This window comes from Panthera tigris, chromosome C2 (assembly GCF_018350195.1).
Source record: "Panthera tigris isolate Pti1 chromosome C2, P.tigris_Pti1_mat1.1, whole genome shotgun sequence".
Lineage (NCBI taxonomy): Eukaryota > Metazoa > Chordata > Mammalia > Carnivora > Felidae > Panthera > Panthera tigris.
The window spans coordinates 108,152,913-108,171,861 of NC_056668.1; the positions used below are offsets into that span (position 1 = coordinate 108,152,913).

The 18,949-nt window shown below is 36.8% G+C and overlaps 1 protein-coding gene across 1 annotated transcript in view; it reads left to right on the forward strand.

Annotated features, from left to right (window-relative positions):
* PLCH1 (phospholipase C eta 1) overlaps positions 1-18,949 on the forward strand; it is a 210,221-nt gene that overhangs the window by 121,495 nt on the left and 69,777 nt on the right. Inside the window, exons 6-8 of the mRNA XM_042956323.1 lie at positions 105-348; positions 10,746-10,875; positions 14,307-14,477. Of these exons, the coding sequence (XP_042812257.1) occupies positions 105-348; positions 10,746-10,875; positions 14,307-14,477 (545 nt within the window). The remainder of the gene's footprint in view (positions 1-104; positions 349-10,745; positions 10,876-14,306; positions 14,478-18,949) is intronic.

The following is an 18,949-nucleotide window of genomic DNA, read 5'->3' on the forward strand; positions in this document are numbered from 1 at the left end:
AGATGATTTTGCTATTTTTTTCTTTTTTTTTTTTTTGCTATTTTTTTCTTAATACATGTACATATCTCCACGTGCCACATAACTGCATTTCACTTTCCTCACAGTACTTATTGACTCCATTTACAAAGTCACCGAAGGTCGGCAGTCTGAAATATTCCACAGACAAGCTGAGGGGCACTTCGATCCCAGCTGCTGCTTTACCATCTACCATGGCAACCACATGGAGTCTCTGGATCTCATCACCTCCAACCCTGAGGAGGCACGCACCTGGATCACAGGCCTCAAGTACCTGATGGCCGGCATCAGTGATGAAGATTCACTTGCCAAGCGGCAGAGGACCCACGACCAATATCCTCCCTAGAATGTTAATTTTGAGCTGTGTGTGTGTGTGTGTGTGTGTGTGTATTAGACTTTATTTTTTCCTATAATTTTGGGGCTTAAAGCTACTTTTCTTTCTTTCTCATTCTTTACCCCTAGCACCCTTCTGCTCTCTCCTCACTCTCATCCCAAGTAAATGAATGCGTAGAACATACAGAAACTTAAGCTTGCATGAACTCAGGAGCAGGCTTCTTCTGAGGAGATTGAATTTAGCTCCACAATCTGAGAGGTCTCCAACTGCAGCCTAATGTTTCCTAAGAGAGATTAGATAGCTGGGAAAGTGTTTATTTGATTACAAATCCTGCTTTGTAATCAAGTCAGTTTAGTTGAACAAGTACTTTTGAGTTCCAATTACACACACGGTATTAAGCTCCTTCCTGCTTTCTCTCTCTCTCTTTAATTTACAGTGTGGAAACTGATTGATATTGAAGGGGAAGTCATTTTTTACACAATACCATTTACCTTCTCTAAATTCTTCAAGAAACTGGGAGACTCATCTGAGTCGCCTTAATTAAACTCATTTCTTGAGGTCCTGTAGTGCTGACAAGATAAATAGTTAACATGCTTGGTCTGAAGGCACCTCTTCTGCTGCTATGGAGCTGGTCATGTGACATGGCCTTTTTGGCCTCAATTTCCTTATGTGTAAAGTGAGGGCGATAGAGTTGTTGACTGTTTTGGTTTCCTTCTGCACATTTTGAGGGGTCTTAAAACACGTGTGCCCCCATCTATGAAGGGAGTAGTCCTACTTCCTTGCTGTTATTGGAATGTGTGTCCTAAATTTGTCCCCCAGAGTAGTGATAAATTTGTGCTGCTCTAGTTATAATTCCACACCCAGGGTATTGTTTGAGCAGAGTGGAAATATTCAGCCCATGAAAGGATTTTTGACAGTGGGAAGGTCTGAGCTGATGAGCCATGATATTTTCATCAATATTCACAGCATGCAGATAAAGGCACCTGGGATTCATAAATGAACAAAATGCAAACATAGAAAGGAACTTTCTGTGCTTTATTCTATTCATTTGGTTCTTAACTCCTTAACATTTGGTAAAAAACAAACAAAATGCTGAATAAAATTGCTTTCTGGTCTAAACCACAGAATCATATTAACAGTGCCTCGAACTAAAACAATATTCATTTCTCATGAACAGGAGATGTGAGATAGGGCAGTTCAAGAACTGGTTAATCAGTGGCTCAGTGATGTCACCCAAGACCTGGGTTCTACCGTTCTCAGCATGTTGGCGTGGTCCTTGGGCGGGTTGCCCCTTGGCCAGACAGAGGTACAGCAGCTTTGGGCAGCAGCTCCAAACACAGCCCTGCCCAGAGGAAGCATAGTTTCTTCTCACAAAGCTTCTTTTTAAGAGCAATGTAAATCTTTCTAGGATGCCCACCCCAACCCAAGACTAAATATCATCATTGGCCAGAATTGTTACTGCAGGTCCATTCCTGAACCAGTCTTCGATAAAATAAATCAATTAGCGTAATTGGGCTTTGAGCTCAAGACTCTTTTGAATGCTTAAAAACTAAAGACTCTATATAGAGTTTTTGTTTATGTGGGTTTCATCTTAATGTTTATTTTTGAGAGAGAGGAAGACACAGAATCCAAAGCGGGCTCCAGGCCCCGAGCTGTCAGCACAGAGCCCGACGCACGAACAGTGAGAACATGACCTGAGCCGAAGTTGGATGCTTAATCCACTGAGCCACCCAAGTGCTGCCGAAAACTATTTTTCAAAGCAAAACAAATTTGTGAGAAACAGTAGTGTTGCTTTTCACTTTGCAAGTCTCTTTAATGTGTATCTGGATAGAACACATGCATTCTCCTATCTGTTTCTGCCTTCAATCTGCATGTTGTATTGTTTTGGTGGAAATGCATGAAGAAAATTTAGCCTCACACACATAAATAGTGGGAAAAGGGGGCTCCTCTGGGTTATGAGGACCCTTTGAATTGTACTTTGGAGACAGCTGTACTAACATCCATCAAAATACCCCTTCTGCCTTCATTAAAGCTCATGGTTCTTGCACACCTGAACAAAATAGAGGTTCTTCAACAAGGAAGAAAGAAGGAAAATTGCTGTAGGGGAGGACAATCAATTCTAGAAGTTATTATTCTCACCCAGTCAACTAGAACAAGTTCACAATATTCCAGAGCTTTTAGCCACTTATATAAATGACTTTCATAAGCCTTGAAGTAGAGCAGTAGGAGAAATGGGCATATTGTTTCTTTTTAAGTGGTAGCAAAATTTCCCCCTTTGTTAGATCTTTCTAGTTACCTTAGAAATGCATGCTCATTGAGGTAAGCCAGAGAATACAGAGTTGCATAAAGAAAACGTTAGTAATCTTAACCCCTATCAGTTTTGCACCTTCTTCTCCAAGGTTACTGATGTTAACAATTTGATGCGCACTCTTATCTCCCCCACTCCATTTTTGGATCAGGTTGTTTGTTTTTCTGTTGTTGAGTTTTAAGAGTTCTGTATGTTCTGGATATTAATCACTTATTAGTTACATGATTTGAAAATATTTTCTTCGATTCTGTTGGTGTTTGTACTTTATTGATAATGTCCTTGGTGCACAGAATTTTTAAATTTTTCATGAAGTCCAATTTGTTTTTTCTGATGTTTATTTTTGGGAGAGAAAGACAGAGCACAAGTGGGGGAGGGGAAGAGAGAGAGGGAGACACAGAATCTGAAGCAGGCTCCAGGCTCTGAGCTGTCAGCTCAGAGTCCAAAGAGGGGCTTGAACCTACGCCATAAGATCATGTCCTGAGCTGAAGTCAGACACTTAACCGACTGTGCCACCCCAGGTGCCCCTGTCTGTTTTTTCTTTTGTCACCTGTGCTTTGGTGTCATACTCAAGAAATGATTGTCAAATCCCATGCTATGAAGATTTTGTTCTCTTTTCTGTTAAGAGTTTTATTGTTTTAGGTCTTGCATTTATGTCCTTAATCCATTTTGAGTTAATTTTTGTGGATAGTGTTAGGTAGTGGTCCAACTTCATTCTTTTGCATGTTGATATCCAAGTTTTCCAGGCCCATTTGTTGAAAAGACTGTCCTTTTTCTATAAAATGGTCTTGGCAACCTTGTCAGAAATCATTTGACCATAGATGTGAGGGTTTATTTCTGAGCTGTTTTATTCTATTGGTTTATGTGTTTGTCTTCATACTAATACAACACTGTTTTGATTGTTGTAACTTTGAGATAAGTTTTGAAATCAGGAAGTGTGAGTCTTTCAAGTTTGTTCTTTTTCATGATGGTTTGGCTTCTCAGGGTCCCTTGGTATTCCATATGAATTTTAGGATTGGTTTTTCTATTTCTGCAGAAAAATGTCATTGGGATTTGGATAGAAATTTCATTGAATCTGTAGATTCCTTTAGTAGTATTGACATTTTAACTAAATTATCTTCCAATCCATGAACATCGGATGTGTTTTCATTTAGTTATGTCTTCTTAAAATTTTTCAGCAATGTTTTGTAGATTTCATTGTGTACCTTTTTTACCTCCTTTATTCCTATTTTATTATTTTGATGTGATTATAAATGGAATTGTTTTTGTAGTTCCTTCTCAGATTGTTATTGTTCATATATAGAAATGCAACCAATTTTTGTGTGTTGACTTTGTATCCTGCTATTTTGCTGAATTCATTTATCCTAACAGCTTTTGTTGTGGAGTCTATAAGGTTTTCTATATATAAGATCATATCATCTACAAACATAATTTTACTTCTTTCTAATTTGGATGCCCTTCCTTCCTCCCTCCCTCCCTCCTTCCCATTGCCTAATTGCTCTGGCTAAAACTTAGTACTGTGTTGAATAAAAATGGTGAAAGCTGGCACCCTTGCCTTGTTCCTGATTTTAGAGCAAGAGCTTTCAGTCTTTCATTATTGAATATGATATTTACTGTGTTTTTTTTCATATGTGGCTTTTAATATGTTGAGGTAGTTTTCTTTTGTTCCTATTGTGTTGAATGTTTTTATCATTAAAGGGTATTGAGTTTTGTCAAATCTTTTTTCTGCATTGATTGAGATGATCATGTGGTTTTTCCTTCAGTATGTTGATATGGTATATTACATTAATCCATTCTCATATGTTGAACCATCCTTATATTGCAGGAATAAATCCCTCTTGGTCATGGTGTATAATTCTTTTAGTATACTGCTGAATTTTATTTGCTAGTATCTTGTTGAGGATTTTTGCATGATTGTTTATTGGTCTGTATTTTTGTTTTTCTTGTAGTATCTTTGCCTGGGTTTATGAGGATAATGCTGGCCTCATAGAATGAGTTAGGAAATGTTCCCTCCTCTTTATTTTTTTGGGAAAATTTGAGGATTGGTGTTAGTTCTTTTAATGTTTGGTAGAATTTACCAGTGAAGCTATCAAGGTCAAGTATCAAGTTTTCTTTGTTGAAAAATTTTTGGTTACTGATTCAAGCTCCTTACTAGTGATAGATCTGTTCATGTTTTGTTTTCTTTGTGGTTTAGTCTTTGTAGGTTTTGTGTTTCTAGGATTTGTCCATTTCATTTAGGTTATCCACTTTGTAAGCATGCAATTGTTCATAGTACTCTCTCTCTTTTTAAATGTTTGTTTGTTTATTTTTTAATATGAAATTTATTGTCAAATTGGTTACCATACAACACCCAGTGCTCATCCCAACAGGTGCCCTCCTCAATGCCCATCACCCCCTCTTACCTCCTTCCCACCCCCCATCAACCCTCAGTTTATTCTCAGTTTTTAAGAGTCTCTTATGATTTGGCTCCCTCCCTCTCCAACTTTTTTTTTTTTCCTTTCTCCTACCCCATGGTCTTCTGTTAAGTTTCTCAGGATCCACATAAGAACGGATAAAGAAATTGTGGTTTATATACACAATGCAATACTACTTGGCAATGAGAAAGAATGAAATATGGCCTTTTGTAGCAACGTGGATGGCACTGGAGAGTGTTACGCTAAGTGAAATAAGTCATACAGAGAAAGATACCATAGTACTCTCTTTAAATCCTTTTATTTCTGTAGAATTGGTAATAATGTTCTCACTTTTGTTTCTGATTTTAGTATTAATTTGAATTCTTTCTCTTTTTTTTTCAAAGAAATCTACATTTTATTTCAATGATTTTTTTTCTCTGTTGTTTTCTTTCTCCATTTCATTGCTCTTTCCTCCAATCTTTCTTATTTTCTGCCTTTTCTGCCAGCTTTGGATTTTTAAATTTTATTTACTTATTTATTGCTAGTTTTGGATTTAGTTTGTCTTTTTTTTTCTAGTTCCTTAAGTGGTAAAGTTAAATGTTAATTTGAGATCTTTCTTAAATTTTATTTTTCATCTTTAAAAACATTTATTTTTAATTGAAGTATAGTTGACATGCCGTTACAGTAGCTTCAAGTGTATTTCTTATTTTTGAATGTAAGCATTTATAGCTGTAAATGTCTCCCTTAGCACTGCCTAAGTTTATATGTTGTTTCCATTTTCTTTCATCTTTAAGTATTTTCTAATTTCCTTTATGATTTCTTCTTTGATCCATTGGTTATTTAAAAGTATATTGTTTAACTTCCATAATTTTGTAAATTTTCTAGTTTCTTTTTGTTATTGATCTCATCCCATTGTGGCCAAAGAAGATACTTTGAATGATATGTGTGTTTAAAATTGGAGACTTAATTTAGGCATACAATATTATCTATCCTGAAAAATGTTCTCTGTGTGCTTGAGAAGAATGTGTATGCTGCTGTTATTGTTGGTTCAAGTGTTCTGTACATGTCTGTTAGACCTAGTTGGTTTATTGTGTTGTTTATATTCTCTATTTCCTTACCTTCCATGTGGTTTTTCTATACTTTATTGTGAGTGGGATATTGAATTCTCCAATGATTACTGTAGAGCTGTCTATTTCCCCTTCAATTCTGTCAGTTTTTGCTTAATATATTTTGATTTGTCATTGGATGTGTAATTGTTATAATTGTTATATTTGAAACTTTTATCAACATATAATGTCTGTTTTTATCTTTTAGAAACATTTTTTGATTTAAAGCTTATTTTGTCTAATATTAGTAAATCCACCTCTGGTCCGTTTCCATTACTATTTGCATGTAGTATCTTTTTCCATCATTTCACTCTCAACCTGTGCATGTTTTTGGATCTTAAGTGAATCTCTTGTAGACAGCATATAGTTGGATCATGTGTTTTAATCCATTCTACCAATCTCTGTGTTTTGATTGGAGAATTTAATCCATTTACATTTAAACTCCTTACTGATAAGGAGGGATTTTCTTCTCTCATTTTGCTGTTCACTTTCTATATGCGTTATAACTTTTTTGTCTTTTGTTTCCTGCATCTGCATTACTGTCTTTTTTGTTTAGTTGATACTTTTATAGTGAAATTTTAAATTCCTTTCTCATGTCCTTTTATACATTATAGCTGTTTTCTTTATGGTTACAATGGGGGTTACATTTAACATCATAAAGTTATATTCTAATTTGAATTTATACTAGCTTAGCTCAATAGCTTTTTGAAACTGATTTCGTTTGCCCGTGTTTACTGGCAATAGAAAGTTTTCGTGTTTGAATTAACCAGGTTGACAGCTGAGGGATTTCATATTCTGAAAGTATGCTATTTGGAAAGCAAATGTACCCCAGAATTGCACAGGGAATAATTTTATAAGATATATAGAAACAGTTGATGCTTGTGTCAGTGAGGAGAGAAAAGGACAGAGGAAATTAATAATAAAGAAGCTGATGTCAAAAATAGAATAGTTATGTTGAATCAGAGGACAATCCTCATACATATCTGTCAGGATTTGATAGGGTTGTAGGTAATATTTTAATAACAGAATAATATCTTTGGTTGGACATACATTTAATTACATTAGTTGAGGACAACATTACAAATAGGCCTGAAAATTTCAACTGTGAATGAATAATGAGAATAATGAATCTTAAGTGGCTGTATGAAAAAAATCCCTCCAGTGTAAAATGTAATTCAGGTTATTTCTGGAATATGGCCATGTTTCATGGAGGTAGATGCATTACTCATGTCTATTAATAGCAATATAGTGTTTTGTTTAAGGACTAGTATTGCACTGCCTGGGATTTGGCCCCAATTCTGCCATGTACCAGGTAACTTTGGATAAGTAACTTAAACTCTTTTGCCTTAGAGTCTTTGTCTGTCACATGGTAATGGTGTTAATCACAGTGTGTGCCTTATGTAGTTGTGTGAAGATCAAATGAATTGATGTACACAAAGTGTTTAGAACACTGTCCAGCACATATTAAGCACTCATAAATAATAGCTACTATTTTATTGCTGAAGAGAGGTAAGGACTGGCAAATCTTTTGCTTTCCTCTTGAGATTAAGTCTGAAATCTCAGTGGCCCCAGCATGAAAGCCTCAGCATTTTTCTCCGCCAGTCCATTCTCCTCCATGATTTCCCCACCTTATCTCTTGACCCCACAGGAGAAATTATTACCTCTGGAAGACTTTGGGCAGTCTCGAAAGGATGTTGTCAACTGAAAGTTTACACCTTCCCAGTAAATCAGGGGCCCTGCAAACTGTAGCCTGTAGGCAAATCTGGCCTAATGCCTTTTTTGTATGTGGTCCTGAGCTAAGAAATGGTTTTCAGTGATTGGAAAAATAAAATCAAAAGAAGAAGAATATTTTGTGAAATTCTGCTGAAAATTATCTGAAATTTAAATTTCAGTGTCCGTAAATAAAATTGTATTGGAACATAACAATGCCAATTAATTTATGTGGTGCTTATAGCCTCTTTTGTGTCACAATAGCAGAATTGAGTAGTTGCAGTTGAGAGCTGCAAAGCCTAAAATATTTACTATCAGGCCTTTTCCAGAAAAAGTTTGCCCAACCCTATGGTAAATACTACCATTCAGTACTTAGAATTTCCTTTAACTTTCTGATAGAAAATTCTAGGCCATAACTTTCATTCGGTTTTTACTATCCCAGTTTTTCTTTGCAGAATGATTGTTTCTCTTCTTAAACTCACCCTGTATGGTGATGTGAATCATTAATTTAGAGCTTTCTTGAGTACTCATATCTTAATTATGAAGAATAGCTTTAAGATATCAGAATACTTTTACCTGTAATTGTATACCATGTGTACTGTTACTGGGAGAGAATGGTTTTTCCTTTCATAGAATCTTAGAGTTGGAAGGGACTTCAAGGTCATCTAGTTGTATTCACTGACATTATAGATGAGGAAATGCAAGGCCCAAGAGGTGTGCCATAAGTGAACACTGTCACAGTGCCAGGTCAGCAGAATCAGGACTAGTGTCTGTTTCTCAGTTGGATTCTACCTCTATGTCTTACCAATCCCATATTCCCTAAACCAATTGTCAAGGCCAGTTTATATGTTGACACTGAAGGCCTTATAGACACAGGCCTATCCTAGGGTTTGTACTGGCAGGATACTCATATTTAGGGTTTGCTTGTCCTTGACTCTTCTCTGGAGAAATCTGTGAGAGGCTTTGGTAAGGAAGTATAAAATAAAAGGATGAAAATATGACTGCTCTTGGACTCATTTCATGACTTCTTTGAACACAGAGCAGTGTCCACAGTCATAAGAAATAGAGATGGATGGAGACTGTGTGTCCAGAAAACAGAAAAAAAAATGAGATTCAGGTATTTATTAATAATTGGCCCAAATGTTTTACTCTTTCGATTCTTCAGTTATATTTACCCTAGTCCTGGGTCACCTGTTAACTTCCAGATGTCATGTATAATGAGGTCCTTCTATGAGAAGTTGAATTATAAAGAACTGGGCTGGTTATTTTCCAATGTTATAAAGGGAACAAAATGTGAAACAAGGTATTTACAGTGTTTAGGTATTTAAATCTAGAAGAAATAAGTCTTTATGGTTGTTTTTACTTCCTGAGGTCCTATCTCCTACAATCATAATTTGAATTGCCTAAGAAATGTAAATATGCTATGTTATACTTTTAGTATTTTGACTTAATATGAAAATCAGTTTGATATCATCTTCTTGAGGCAAATATTATCCATTTCCCCCTCTCTCACCTGCTCTCATTCTCCTATTTGTTGGTTTTAAACCTATGCCTTCCCTTACTTTGATTTTCTGGTTTCTTTCCACCACCTTTATTCCCCTTCAAATTTTGAAGCCCAGTTTGGTTTTCTAAGTGTGCACATGATTCCTGCTTTCTGCAGTTTACCCCCAATAACTATGAATCATCCATTTTTTAAAAATATTTATTTATTTATTTTGAGAGAGGGAGAGAGAGAGAGAACGTGAGCTGGGGAGGGGGAATAGAATCTGGAGCAGGCTGCATGCTGTCAGGGCATGGGGCTCAGTCTCTCAAACCCTGAGATCATGACCTGAGGTGAAATCAGAGTTGGATGCTTAACTGACTGAGCCCCCCAGGTGCCCTTTGAATTATTCATTTTAAAAAAAATTCAGATCACCCATTGGTTACCATTTATTCTGCTTCCTCATGATGTGAAACAACCCAAGAGTCACTCCCCCTGAGGGTTTTTTTAAAACCTCAGGTCACATGATGTAAATCTTCTGTATCTAAACTCAGCTTCATACCCTCAGTCACTGAATATCCTACCTGCAATTTGAGCGTAACCTCTAACATATGAGGTTTGCTTTTGATTTAGAAATTTGAGGCTCTTAGGTAAGAACCTTCCAAGCTAGTAATATGGAGATGAATATAGTATAGAGACAGATCTGCTGTATAGGAGACAAGAATACTAGACTAAGTTTCCAAAAATGTGGATCTCTTACTAATTTATCCTTAACAAATTTCTGCTGGGGGGCCTGGGGGGCCTGGGGGGACGGAGTGTGTTGGATTCTGCACTGATATCGCGGAGCCTGCTTGGGATTCTCTCTCTCCCTCTCTCTTTGCCCCTCCTCTGCTTGCTCTCTCTTTCTCTAAGTAAACCAACATTTTTTAACAATTTCTCTTCCTCTAGTTTTATATCCTCATCTGAACAATGAGCAGATTGAACTAGACAGTTTCTAAATGTAGGAGTGGACAGAGAAAGGGGAACTGAAAAAATTGTCTAGTGTGGGGTATTGTGAAGGTAAAAATACGCTGACTGGAAGGTCATAGAGGAGGAAGATAAGGCCTAAATTTGGTATATTTGAGGTTTCATCACATCGTATTCCTTTACAGATTGGGTAAACAAACTCCCAAAAGAACTTGGTTTGACTCTCATTTCAAAGTGAAGGGAATCACCTCCAAGCACCCATTCCCCTGTTGCCTGTTGTCACTGGTAGCAGATCACTAGTCCATGGATTGCAGGCAGGGGCTTCTCCAGAGAATTTCTTCTCAAGCTCTGTGTTAATGATAAATGTCCTTGTGAGTATTCTGTGAGAGCAGTTTTTATTTTTATGAAAAAAGTGTTTCTCTTGACCTTTCTTCATGTGGGTAAAGCAGACCTTTGAGGAAGCTGATAAGAATGGTGATGGCTTATTGAATATTGAAGAGATACACCAGTTGATGCATAAACTAAATGTCAATCTGCCCCGAAGAAAAGTCCGACAAATGTTTCAGGTATGTTTTCACAAATGGGTTGGCTTTTTGTAAAATACACGTTGCATGTTATTGATGTACTTAGATATTTCAAAGGCTATTTTGTTATGTTGGAAGTTGGTATCACCTGCTCTGTAGCGTTTTATTTTTCTTTGATGAAAAGAGAGGCGTTTTGTTTCATGAAGGAAAAAAAGACTTCCTAAACTTAGCATGTGTCCACAGTTTCACTTCCTAAAATGCTTTTTTATTGTTGCTCTTTTCAGAGAGTAATTATAAGACTACCTGGCACTTAGATATTGGAGCAAACTCCGTGAAGTCCCTTCGAGAGGGTGATAACATCTCATGTGCCTACCTCACAGAGCTCTTGTGAGGATCAGAGTAAAGACTTAGTAACATGAAAAAAACAGCACTTATTAAGTTCTCAAGAGACTCTGTTTTGTTTCAGAGGAGTTTAAGATTTAGAATCCATGATTCTCAGAAGTGCTACATCACTCCTAGCATTTCGGGAGCTCTCCAGAAGTTCATTCAACTGCCTGTTGGTATTAGATGAGATGCCCTTTCCCTGTTGGTCAGTCCTTGAGGAAAATCCTTGGGCCCAGACTTACTCTGTGGCACCCAGCTGGGATTGCACTTAGTCCTCTGTCTGAGGTGCAGAAGTGAGCTCTGTTAAGTGGGTGCAAAGACAATGTTAGATTATAACTAACAGCTAATATATTTAGGAAGTGCCCTTATGTGGAGATAAGTCATAACCACAATCCATGGTTTGCGATAATTTTCTATTCTAAGTGATATTTTGTATCTGGGTGATATTTTGTACACATAAAAATAAGCAGAAGGTGTGAAATTGTGTGATGGTTAATGTTTTGTGTTTCCTTTGTTTTCTAACCATTTGTCCTTAGAGGTGGGAAGGGCACAAATGACATGAGGGATGAGGGGCAGTGAGGAATGGTGGAGGCTGGCTCCATTCCGTGACCTCTTACAGTGGGCCTGTGCTTGGGAAGCTCTTGGCTGGACATGGTTTGCAGCGAAGGGAAGTTGGTCCCGTTGCACTGGAGAACAACATAAGAGAGAGGAAAGAAGACGAAGGAATATGCTATAGAAGGAACCCTGGAGATGGAGTGAGGGACTTGGGAGGGGAAATGTGTTGTCACAAAGAAAGTGAACTGTCCTTCAACTTAATGGGAAGTTTTGCCATGTTCCTGGTACTCCCTGTGACATCTCACTTTTGCTCGTTGTGAGCCCCACACTCCCATCTGTTCCTTTTCATAGAAAATGCTCATTGTACTGAAGAGTAGCTGCTGATTAAATCAGAAGGCCCAAGCTTAAAGAGAAAGGCAAAGCCTATACTTGCAAAAATAATGATGTGAGAGTACTTTTTGGAAGTAAGATAAAGAAATAAGCTATTGATCTATTTTTACTTATATGTTTTCCCCCTTCAGACACCTTTTAATTTCTTTTAAAAATTATTTTAAATGTTTATTTATTTGTGAGAGAGAGAGAGAGAGAGACAGAGAGAAAGAGCATGAGTAGGGGAGGGGCAGAGAGAGAAGGAGACAACAGAATCTGAAGCAAGCTGAGCTGTCAGCACAGAGACTGACGTGGGGCTCAAACTCATGATCCATGAGATCATGACCTGAGCCGAAGTAGGACACTTAACTGACTGAGCCACCCAGGTGCCCCAACACCTTTTTATTTCTAATGCACTAAACATTGTAGAGGGTAAATCAGGAAATGTTTATGTCAAATGTTTTATGCATTTTAAGTAAATCCTTTAGACAAACTTTAAGAAAACATCAGGGGGGTCTTTTTGTGACCTTTAGGTTTAAAGACTTATCAAGCCAGAAGTGATAGAACATTTCTAGATAGAACATTTCCACTGTAGGTCTTGCATCTAGCAGGGTTGTGTAAATGCCCTTCATGGGAGTGAGAGGACCAAAGATCTTAGCATTGTCTCAGGAACATTCTTCTTCTGGCTGAATTGCTAGTACAGACATTGAAGCCTTTCTAGAGGTTTCTTTGCTTTTGTTATTGTAGAGCTAGATTCAACTAAAATTTTTTAAAATAATCTATTCAGTTACGGATAGCTCCTTTTGAAGGCTTTAGATGCTGTTGTTTAATGTGAGAGTTTTACTGTTCTTAATTGTTACAGCATTTACAAGAAAGTTGAAAAATGTTTCTTCTCTGTATCCAGGATTAGATACTTTGAAACAAAATTAGGACAGAAATTGGAACATTAGACCCAGTTTCTTAAAATACGGTGATTCTACAAACAAGCATCTCATACAGCAAAAATGTGGATATTTTATACACCATTCTCCTTCTACCTTTAAAAGGATAGGAGGCAACAGCAATCTGCCCTATAACGAAACTGTGTGTGATTTAAATATTGGCTAAAGTATGTGTTCATAATTGTCCCAAAGCTAACAAAGTTTTTAAAAAATCTATCTTTTATGAACATGTTGGCTTTCAAAGCTATGTTTAAACCCCCTGCATCTGAGTATATGTCATAAAACCCATGCATTTCAAGTTGCCATTCATTCCCTGTCAGTTTTGGTTCGGTTACAACTGTGTTCATTTAAAATGAAGATCATGTAAATAGATTTGTTGCTCATAACATATCCCCAACAATTTTAGTGTTTTCTGGCAAATTCAGCCAATCAGAAGGACGATACATGGTGAAAGATTCTTGCTCAATAATTACTAGAAACAAATTATTTCAACTAGAAATCAGTCTAAATGGATTTTTCAGACTTCTGTGGAGAGGAAACAAGGAGGTTTCAATGATTCTGATAGCTGTAAGAACAGTAAACTACGTCGGTCAAATTAGGAGGGATTCTGTTATATTTAAAAACTGTATTGATTGGATTACATTCAGAAGCTGGTTAGAGACTGGTATTTTCATAATGTGTTGGATATTTTTTCTCTTTTGTTCATGATTCATTTTCTCCAAGATTTCTTTTTCATTAGTTTCTTCAAAAGATCAGCTTTTGGTTTAATTGCTCTCCCTTTGCTGATGTATCTATTTGGTTCTTTATTTCATTGCTTTTTGCTTCTGATTATAATTTTTTTCCTTATATTTTCTTTAGCTTAATTTTTTCTAGCTTTTTGAGTTGAATTATTATCTATTTTTAATCTACCTTGCTTTCTAATAAATTGAAAACTTCGTTTTCCTCTAATTACTTTTTTTTAAAGCTTTCTTTGTGGTTTATAAATTTGCTGTGATCAGAGAAATTGGTTTTTATAAGGTTGATTGGTTATAACATGAAACTTTTTTTGTGGCCTAATAAATAGTCATTTTTCAAATGGTTCCATGTGTGCTTTAAAAGAATGTGTTTACCATTTGTGATACGTGTTCTAGCCTTTTTATAGTAAATATTACTTCTCAGCATCTCTGTACTGAATTTCCTATTTCAAACTCTCACACTGCCTTGTTTATTCTATGCCTCTTTCAGGAAGCTGATACAGATGAGAATCAGGGAACTTTGACATTTGAAGAATTCTGTGTTTTTTACAAAATGATGTCATTGAGACGGGACCTTTATTTGTTGCTCTTGAGCTACAGTGACAAGAAAGATCACCTAACTGTGGAAGAACTGGCTCAGTTTTTGAAGGTGGAACAAAAGGTATCATTAGACTGTTGAATTACATGTTTACTCAAAAATATTTATGAATATACAGGCTTCTTCTGCTGTTGGATATAGGTATACCTTATTTTTAGGATAGATGGGTAAATACCACAATTCCACACACAAAAATCTTATTTATGAGTTATTTGTAACATGTTTCTAGCAGCTTTTAAGAGGGTGTGATAAATTGAACACTTGTGTAATTTTTTACCTTAAATATGTTGAGTGTAGAAATGCACATTTTTCCACAAAGTAACGGATGTTAACTCATGTGTTTCATTGTACATATAATGGTTATGTTTTCTTTATACTAATAATATATAGGTATTTGTTAACTATGACATAATTCTTTTTTTTTTAACTTTTTAAAAGTGTTTATTTATTGAGACTGGGAGAGAGAGAGGGAGGGAGGCAGAGAGAGAACCCTGAAGCCGTCTCCATGCTATCAAGCACAGAGCCCGACATGGGGCCTGAACTCAGGAACCGTGAGATCATGACCTGAGCCGAAATCAAGAGTCAGACGCTTAACCGACTGAGCCACCCAGGAGGTCCAACTATGACATCATTTTTAGCTAGCAATCTAGTAATTCATTGATAACTCTGATAGAAAATTGACATTCGATTATATGAGAAGACTAAGTAAATTAAGTCCTGATTAGCAAAGATAATCCCTAAATATATTTAAAACAAGACTTTTGATTTTAATACTATGTAGGGTCAACTGTGGTCAACAAAGCTGGTCTTCTCATACTACTTTTTTTTATATTGCCTTAAACTCTGTTTCTCACTAAAGTAGAAGAATAAGTGAGTGATTGAGGGGGTGTTAGCTTTATTGAGTATTATTTGACCAATAAAAATTGTGTATGTTTAAGGTGTACAATGTACGGTTTTGATATAACCGTAAAATGATATAACAGTAAAATGATTACTACAATCAATCTAATTAACATTCATCACCTCACACCGTTCTGATGTGTGTGTGTGTGTGGTGAGAACACTTAAGATCAACTCTCTTACAAATGCCAAGTATATAATGCAGCATTATTAACTGTGGTCACCATGCTATACATTAGATCTCCAGAACTTCTTCCTGTTTAACTGAACTTTTATACTCTTTGACCAACACCCTCCCATTCCCCCCAGTCCCTGTCAACTGTCACTCTACTCTGCTTTTATGATTTTGACTTTTTTAGATTCCACTTACCAGTGAGATCATGCATTTGTCTTTCTGTGTCATTTCACATAGGATAATTTCCTCTAGGTTTTAAATATGTCACAAATGGTGGATATGATTTAATCACTCATGCTTACATAATGGGACATCTACCAAGACCCCTAAACCATGAGGTTTGGAGGGCTTCTGGGTTGGCGAAGCTACATGGATGGACTGGGAAGCGGAAGGGGTATGCCCTGAGAGGGCACAGATGCTCTGAACACCTTCCCCCAGGCTATTCATGAGTTGTACACTTTGTAGTAAACCAGTCCTAGTAAATAAAGCACTTTTCTGAGTTCTGTGAGTCATTCTAATGAATTATGGGAACTGACAGAGACTTTTCCTTGACTAAACTCTAGATAGGCTTTTCTGAGTCCTTTTTTGACTAGGCCCTGTTGTTGGGCCTTGTCCTCAAGAGTCCAGCTGTAGCAAGAATCCTGCTAAGACTCTTTAACCAAACCCCACATCCTTGATATCTGATCAGCTCGATTTTTGATAAAATTCCCTATCTTTCACCATCTCCCACGTGATACCTGATCACTTTCTTTCCTTCAGCAAAGAACCCTGTTAGGTAGGGTTAGCCAGAATCCCACTACCTCTAATGTTCCCTCCACTCCACCCTGATCCTTGCTATAAATCCCCTTGTCCATCCTGTATTTGGAACTGATCCAGTACTGAGTTCTCTTTTTCCCCTATTGCAATAGCTACTGATTAAAATATGTTTTTCTTGCTTTAACTACTGTCTAGGTCTGTTTTTTTCTTTGATAGAGCCCCTAAATTTGTAGTAGGCCAAGCGGAAATGGGGGAAGCCTGAACACCTCATTTGCAGCTGGCATCTGAGATGGGTCAGTCTATGGGACTGAACCCTTAACCTGTGGGGTCTAATGCTAACTCCAGGTAGTTAGTGTCAGAACCAAATTGTGTTGTTGGACACCCAGTTAGTGCTGGAGAATCTAAAACCTGGTTGGTGTCAGAAAAAAAATATACTAGATGTGGTAATGATTTACTTTACCCCATTCCACAGTCACACACATTTTAGGAATAAGAGATTCAGATGTAATGAATTTTGATGTTGCTTTCTTAAGGATTAAGTGTTAGCAAAATGCTTGTATCAGAATCAGTTATTTTAATTAGTTTGCTAATTTGGCAAAGGGAGCAATTCTCCATTAACAAAGTTAGCTATAATACAGGTAGAACACAAGATGGAATAAAAGATTTATTGTTTTGCCCAGAAAATATGCTCTTCTACCTACATCTCTACTCCTCTGTTCTCTGCTCTGGTAACTACTTTTTCCACTCTCACCTGGAGAGCTCCTCTAATACAGAAGAAAGAACATTAGACCAGGGGCCTACGAGACCTGTATTCCACATCTTACAAGCTTTTTTGGCTGGAGGATCTTGGGCAGATCATTCATTATCATTTCTGAGCCTTTGTTTCCTTATCTATAAAAGGGAGCTTACATCTACCTTTCCTATCTCACAGTGTCAACTTGGACATTGATCGTAATGATGAATGTGAAGGCCCTTTGACATAGATGTTCAGAAGCACAGCAATGTGACAAATTAAAATTACAATATTTAAAGCTACTGACTTCAAGTTCATTTGGACAAGTGGAAGTAACCTAGTCCATTTGAATAGCAATAGCGGATGTCACTTGCTAAGGGGCATGTGTTTCTGTCCTCCTTTTGGTTACATTGACATTCAACCAGTAGACTTAATTGGGGAAAACAGAAGCCAGTGTTCTATGACATCTGCTTCTGGTGGATAATTACCTGTATCCAGTTTAATTTTCTAAATTAACTCGAAGCTACATATGGGTGTACTCTGAAAGAAAGTTTTAAAAAATTATCATATATCGAGATGCATAAACCATAAAGGAAAATATTAATGTCTTGAAGCTTTAAGTTTATATGTGGTCCAATTTATCAAATGCCATAAAGTTAATGTCTAGCACAAACTAGGTATTTGTAACACACAAAGGGAGAAATAGTGAAATTCCTGAATATGGAAAGTACTGTCACAGGCAGTTGAGGGGAAAAAAATGAATACCCAATAGAAACACAGGCAAAACATTTGAAACATGAAAAATTTCATAAAAACTCAATAAACCTATGAAATTTCACCCTTCATTAGTAATTCAAATATATATAACAAAATGAAAAGACCATTTTCCACCCACCAGACATATAAAAGTTAAAAAAAAATACTATCAAACGTGATATCCATTTCTTAGATTTCTAGTGAAGTTGTGGAATGGTATAATCTTTCCATCAGATAGTTTAATTATTAAATTTTATATAATTTATAAGACTTTGACCAATTTGTTTTACTTCTAATAGTTCATTCTAAGGAAATAATTGTGTACAGAAAAAAAAAAAGGATGTAAAGTTGTACATTTTATTTATTTATTAAAAAGTTTTTTTTGTTAATGTTTATTTTTGAGAGAGAGAGTGAGAGACAGACAGAAACAGAGAGTGAGTCGGGGAGAAGGGGTGGGCAGAGAGAAGAAGAAACAGAATCTGAAGCAGGCTTCTGGCTTTGAGCTGTTAGCACAGAGCCCGATGTGGGGCTCAAACTCACGAACCACAGGATCATGACCTGAGCTGAGGTCCAACGCCTAACTGACTGAGCCACCCAGGTGCTCCACTTGTGCATTTTATTTATTTTTAAATTTTTTTAAAGGTTTATTTATTTTTGAGTGAAAGAGAGTGTGAGTGGGAGAGGGGCAGAGAGAGAGAAGGAGATACAGAATTGGAAGCCGGCTCTGAGCTGTCAGCACAGTGCCTGTCATGGGGCTCGAGCTCACCAGTCATGAGATCATAACCTAAGCCGAAGTCGAACACTTAACCGACTGAGCCACCCAGGTGCCCTTTGTGCATTTTAAAATAGAGAAAAATTGCTCCCTCTCTCTCTCTGCCCCTCCCCTGCTCGTACTCTGTCTCTCTCTCTCAAAAATAAATAAAACACATTAAAAAAATTAATAGAGAAAAATTGGACACAATCTAAAATGTGCAGCATCAGAGTCATTGGTTAAGAGTTTTGTGGGATTTTGAATTTTAAAATGGGATTTTCACAATGGAGCAAATTGGAGGCAATTTGACCATTCATATGGCAGTAATTCATTCATTTCTGATGGCATAAAATTGGTGTAGACATCAGAGTATTCAACTTACAGATTTACTCAGTTGTGAAATAAAATATCACTGCTGGCCATATGTGACGTCAGAGATGATCTGAAATCAAATATTGGCCCAT